This window comes from Chrysochloris asiatica, unplaced genomic scaffold (assembly GCF_000296735.1).
Source record: "Chrysochloris asiatica unplaced genomic scaffold, ChrAsi1.0 scaffold00272, whole genome shotgun sequence".
NCBI classification, from domain to species: domain Eukaryota; kingdom Metazoa; phylum Chordata; class Mammalia; order Afrosoricida; family Chrysochloridae; genus Chrysochloris; species Chrysochloris asiatica.
The window spans coordinates 780,024-786,084 of record NW_006408790.1 but is presented as its reverse complement, the minus strand read 5'-3'; the positions used below and the strand labels follow the sequence as shown (position 1 = coordinate 786,084).

Here is a 6,061-nt window from a genome sequence, read left to right as displayed (position 1 = left end):
ACTCTGCACTGTCCCCAGTACCCGGGGTCACTGCTCCCCCACTCTGCACTGTCCCCTGTACCTGGGTTCACTGTCCCCTCACACTGCCCCGACTCACTGCTGCACTCGGCAGGCTTCACACATGAGGAGGGCTTTGCGGAGGTTCCGGTGGGACTTCTCGGCCAGTCTGACTGCCAGCTGCGGGGGGAGAGTCAGGCCCTCCTTCTTGCACACAGCGGACAGCACGTGGCAGATCTAGTGCAGGGGATGGAACAAAACGGGGGTGTCTTCCCCGACTCTGTATCCACAGAATACAAAGCCGTTTCTGAGAGACTTTTCAGGATACGTGTGGTTTCTTGACTTCTTTATGCTTTTTTACACAATACCAAATGTTATGGTCTCCCCCAAATCTAGGAAGTACAGGGAAGCTGTTGATTCTGATAAATGAGCCTTCTGACTGAAAGCTGTAATTAAGTAGACATAATGTACTTGACACTGTTTCAGGCTAACCGCTCCATCCCTGATCCCGATGTGAGGTTTCCACACATCGCCTGGATGAAGAGCCCACACCCTCTATTCCTGAGGACCCCAAAGGCCAGGGTGGACCCGCTCCCCAGGCCTCTTGGGCTGTCACATTTAGACGGGAGCAGACTCCCAAGTCTTTCTCCTGAGGAGCCGCTGGGTAGGTTTGAACCACCGCCAATTGATAAGCCCTTTTTGTGGCCCCGGGGCACCTCTTCCCGCCACATTAGAGCAGCTGGTAACAGGAGACACTAGCTAACTGTCAGCAGCGGCTACAGTAATGCTGGTCATATCCTTGTTCAAAGCAATGATAGTCAAAAGGAAAACTATTACATATCAGCAGCTAGTACACATATAATTATGGGGGGGGATGTGTACATATATGTGTCTTTGAGGGGGTTTCAAAAAGTTTGGGGAGAGATTCCATTAACTTTTCATTCCAGTTCCCCAGGAACTTACTAATTAAGCACTGCGCTGCAGTTGAACGCTCTGCAGTCTGCTCCTATAGACGGGGCAGCTCGACTCTGTCCCCCAGGGTCACCAGGAGTCAGAACCACTTCAGTGGACTGCTGCTACCCACAGGGGCAACACTTCAAACCGACCAGTCGCTCCTCAGAAACCAAGTACACGATCCTGAGTCAGACCCAACTCGACAGCACTTAACACCAGTCCGTGTGTGTCCACATAATAAACACGTAAACTTGGGAGCTGCTGGCTGACACTGTACTGTACTCGCTACTAACCTAAGTTTCCAGTTCAAACCCAGCCAGAGGAGTCCTGGAAGAACGATGTGGAGATCATAAAGAGCACCTAGAAAGCCCAACAGAGACCCCTGTGGGGCCCATGCTTCTAGCGGGTTTGCGGCATCCAGGCTCGCAGCTGTCTGGGAGTTCCTGGCACATCTCGCTCCATCTTTACAAAGCACATGCGCAGGGATTCTGAAGGGAGCCCCTGGAACTCGACTCACCTCTTCGATGGTGGGCGCGGGCACACGCACCGCCAGGCACCTGCTGCGGATGGGCGCGATCACCTTGGAGGTCGAGTTGCAGCACAAGATCAGTCTGCAGGTGGACATATACTTCTCCATGGTTCGGCGCAAGGCATGCTGGGCATCCTTGGTGAGCCTGTCCACCTCCGTCAGAAGCACCACTGTTTCCAGGAGGCAGAGAACATGTGAGCACGTGACATTCCCAACAAGGAGGCTGGGCTCCATGGGAAGCCAGGCAGCCGCCACCTAAAGAGGGCAGCCTTGGGATCCTTGGGGGGAAAGGGGGGGGGGGCAGCTGCACCCAGTCCTGTAGAGTCACTGTGACTCGGAATCAACCTGTTAACGGTGGTTTAGGCTTTTTTTTTTTCCCCAGTACATGACTCTTCCCTTAATAATGAGAAATCAAACTTAGAGGGTGGTTAAATAACTTATTTACTTGCATTTAAAAATTTCTATCATCACACAGGCCACAGAAGCACGGGATGCCGTCAAGTTGATTCCGACTCACAGCGACCCCACAGGGCAGAACAGAGCTGACACATTTGGTTTCCCAGGCTGTTGTTGTGGACGGACGGAAGCTCAGGTGGAACACAACTCCACACGTCAGGACCCTGCCACACCCCCACCCAGTTCAACTGCACACATTGGCTGCATGGAATCGTCAACCTTTTGGTTGGCAGTTAGCTGATTTACCCACGGTGCCACGAGGGCTCTCACGTTATTGTTGTGAAGTGCCATCTAGTAAACTCCGATTCAGAGCCACCCTGTATAGGGTTTCTGAGGATGGGTTTGAACCGCCGACCTGTGATTAGTGTGCACAAGGGCAGCTGTTTCTCCCATCATTCCTCTGGTTCCAAAAGAGCCAGAGGGTGGCAGGATCAGATTTCTCTCCCCAGATTCATTTCCAGAAACTGCATGAGGGTGGACAGGACGCCAGCAGTTCCCGGACGCCTGCCCCGCCCAGTGGGAGGAGCCCGGTACCTTTGAAGTCCCTCTGGGCGTTGGTCTCCAGCTGCTGAGCCTGAGCTACGGTCTTGAGCACCTCCTGGACGACCACACGGTCACTGCTTCCAGCATCACTGCGGCGACACAAGCACCCTGGTAAGCGCTCCCCAGGCCCACCCGTCGGGAGGGACGTGCTCTTGTAGGGCCGCAGGACCCTTCACCACCCTCTAAGGGAACCCTGGCGGCTCCGCGGAAGGAGACGAGGCGGCCTGCTTGTGTAGGGTTCAGTCTGAGACACCCTCAGGGGCACTCTCTCCTACAGGGTCACTGTGAGCTGGGATCCAAGTGACCACACCGGCTGAGAGCTCAAACAGGCCAACAGCATGTGACAGAACCCTGGTGCCACAGGGGGTAAAGTGCCTGTCTGCTTTACCAAGAGATGGCAGCCACGGAAACCCTAAGGCACTGGTAGACCTTCCCCACAGGGCTGCTGTGCGTGGTGGTGGTGGGGTCTATGATAGTGGTGGTTTGGGGTTATAGTCACATAACTTTAAAGTGAGACACGTTGAAGTCATAAAAAAAACTAACATGACCCAATTGCCGATGCTGTTTATTGCTGTAGAGTCTGTTCCCACTCAGAGGGACGCTGTATAGGGTTTCCAAGGAGCTGTCTGAACCACCGACCGTGGGGCTAGCAGTCCAGTGCTTATCCTACAGAGTCACATCAGGATCCCAACACATTCTAATATTTAAATTGCAATTTGGTTACTGTCACTGAAAACACTAAATATGTACTTAAGTTTTCTATTACTTACAATTTTGTTAAGTGCCATTGAGTAGGTTACGATCCATAGCAACCTTGTAGAGGGTTTCTGAGGAGCAGCGGGTAAGCTTAGCCACCGATCCTGCAGTTCAAACCGACCTTGCAAGTCCAGCGCATCAGCCCACAGCACCACACCAGGACCCCTTAGTTACTTACTCAGTAGTTGTTGTTAGGGGGGGGCCATCGAGTCGGCTGCGACTCATAGTGACCCCATAATAGGGCTTCCGAGGAGCAGCTGGTGAGCTTGAACCACTGACCTGGCAGTTCAAACGACTTTGCCATCCAGGTATTGAGTTACCTAGCAATAGCAGGTGTGGTGCTGCCGGATACTCCACTGGACTGCAAGATCCGTCCCTAGCTGTCCCCCCAACAAACTCATCGTCCACCCCCAGTCCTCAGCTGATGTTGCCTCTCCTTAGCTCACGGTGCAGACACAGATTAGTCACGCGGGTCCCTTTGGGCCTCAGGTGATAGAGCAGACCACCCCCACAGGGTCCCAAGGCTGTCCTCTTTACAGGAACAGCCTGGAAAGACTTTCCTTCATGGGCTCTGCTGGATCCGAACTTGCTGACCTGTAGGTTAGCAGCCACTCATTCAACCACTGTGCCACCAGGGCTCCACAGGCTGCTGAACTTGTACACCAGCCTCTTCAAGAAACTGAAGCAGAGGCATGCCAAAGAAAGACCTGGTAACACAACGCATTTCTGAAATCCTCCATTCAGACATTACAAACTTCTATCACACTTTACTCTTCAATTCCGAATGCGTTCCTAGAATTTCACAGAGAGGTACTGACTCTTCAGTGCTCTCAGGGTCAAAAACGTAGCCATGCAGAGCTACAAAGCAGCCACAGAGAGAAAAGCATGGAAGGCTAGGCTCCTGTTTCAGCCAAGGCAGCTACGCCACAATCCGGTTTTATATGCCAGCCTTCGGTACCTGGCTCTACTCTTTAAAAACCACAACAACTCTTAAACCATTATTCAAGAAACGCATGTTTCAATATGGCGACACATGCCTGGGGTTAAGTTCCAGGTGGTAGTTACTTGCAATGGTGCTGATTTCAATCTTCTTTTTAGATGGGGTCTGAATAGAAAGAAAATGACAACATTTCAAAAATGTTTACTTTACTATTTCACCCTCCTTTATGGCATTTTTATTTTATTGTCCAAAGGATTTGTTCTTTCTAAAATCCTAAGTAAAACTTGAAATAACAACATGAATGCTTTAGCTGTCAACATCATCCCTAGAGTGCAGATAAGCATAGAACTTTATATAAGTAGGTTACAGCACATATCTGCTTTTTGTTGTGATTTTCCCCTGATTTCTGTAACAAAATCCCCAAGCCTTCTCCAAACCTCACCCACCCCCACAGCCTTCTCTGACACCCAGAAAGCACCTTATAGGAGGGGCTGTAGCAAGCTCGTAGAAGAACAGTATTGAAAAGACAAGCGGAGGTTTCCGTGAGCTTCTGGAAGCCCCTGGAGTGTAGTACATGTGTGTGTGTGTGTGTGTGTGTGCGTGTGTGCGTGTGTGCGTGTGGATGGAAAGTGTCGAGGAGTAAGTTTCAACTCATCACGACTCTGTACAAAGATTCCAAGGTACAGCTGGTAGTTGAACCAACAACCTTGTGGTTAGCAGTCCAGTGCTATCCTACTCATGATTCCTACCACAGCAAGAATCCATGCACGTATGTATGTATGTATGTATGTATGTACATGTATGTGTGTATGTACGTATGTGTGTGTGTGTGTACATATATGTGTATGTACATGTGTGTGTGTTTATACATATATATTCATGGAGTCCTGGTTTGGGATTAGGCTCCGGAAGACGAAACCTGGAAACCTGAGTTTCCAGGTGATCAGAAGCACAGGCCACCCTATGTATTTGCTGCTCGTGTTGTTGGATGCTATGGATTCCCAAACATTACAAGTGTCCCTGGAGTTTCCAAGACACGAGCACATCTTCCTCCTGTGAGGCAGCTGGTGGGTTCAAATGGCAGCCTGTCACTTGGAGGCAGAGCTCTGGGCCACCTGGGCGCCTCCGGGTTATGCGAGTCAGATCTAAAGCACAAGGTCAGCGGTTCGAACCCACCAGCTGAGAAAGATGAGGCTTCCTGCTCCTGTAAATATTTACACCCTGAAACCTACAGAGAATGACTGTGAGGAAACTGCTTTAAAGGGACACAACGGTGACAGGCCACACCTGGGGGGGGGGGGCTCCAAGTGGAGTGCTTACCGTGATGGTCTGATGTTCGATTCTCAACTTCTCCACTCCCACACCGTACAGCTCCCGGAGAATGCACATGATTCTTGTCTTTTTCCCTGCACCTGACGGCCCGTAAACTAACAGGTGAGGAAAGTCACCACACTGCACCTGAAAAGCACACAGTATTTCCCCCACTGCCCTTGGTGATGTGTCAGCTCACAGCTGACTGTCATCTACTGTGTCATTATACACTCATGTTAAGTGTCATCAAGTGAGTTCCAACTCACAGCAACCCTGTACAAGATTTCAAAGGAGTGGCTGGTGAGTTTATAACACCAACTTTATGGTTAAAACTACCCTTGCAGTTGAGTGCTTATCCTACATTGCCACACCAGGATTCCTCTATATGCTTATAGATCACCCACTCACAGCGCCCCCTGGTGTAACAGAGTAGAACTGTCCCACAGGGTTTCCTAGGCTGTCATCTATTGTGTCACTATGTACTCATATATACTCTTATAGATCATCCACTCACAGCGCCCCCTGGTGTAACAGAGGAGAACTGCTCCACAGGGTTTCCTAGGCTGTCATCTATT

General features: G+C 50.7%; 1 protein-coding gene across 1 annotated transcript in view; it reads right to left on the bottom strand.

Annotated features, from left to right (window-relative positions):
• The window catches only part of RFC3 (replication factor C (activator 1) 3, 38kDa), a 13,963-nt gene that overhangs the window by 5,146 nt on the left and 2,756 nt on the right, over positions 1-6,061 (bottom strand). The window contains exons 2-6 of the mRNA XM_006874366.1: positions 5,496-5,633; positions 4,273-4,340; positions 2,471-2,568; positions 1,469-1,650; positions 98-234 (exon numbers count right to left, since the gene is read on the bottom strand). Of these exons, the coding sequence (XP_006874428.1) occupies positions 98-234; positions 1,469-1,650; positions 2,471-2,568; positions 4,273-4,340; positions 5,496-5,633 (623 nt within the window). The remainder of the gene's footprint in view (positions 1-97; positions 235-1,468; positions 1,651-2,470; positions 2,569-4,272; positions 4,341-5,495; positions 5,634-6,061) is intronic.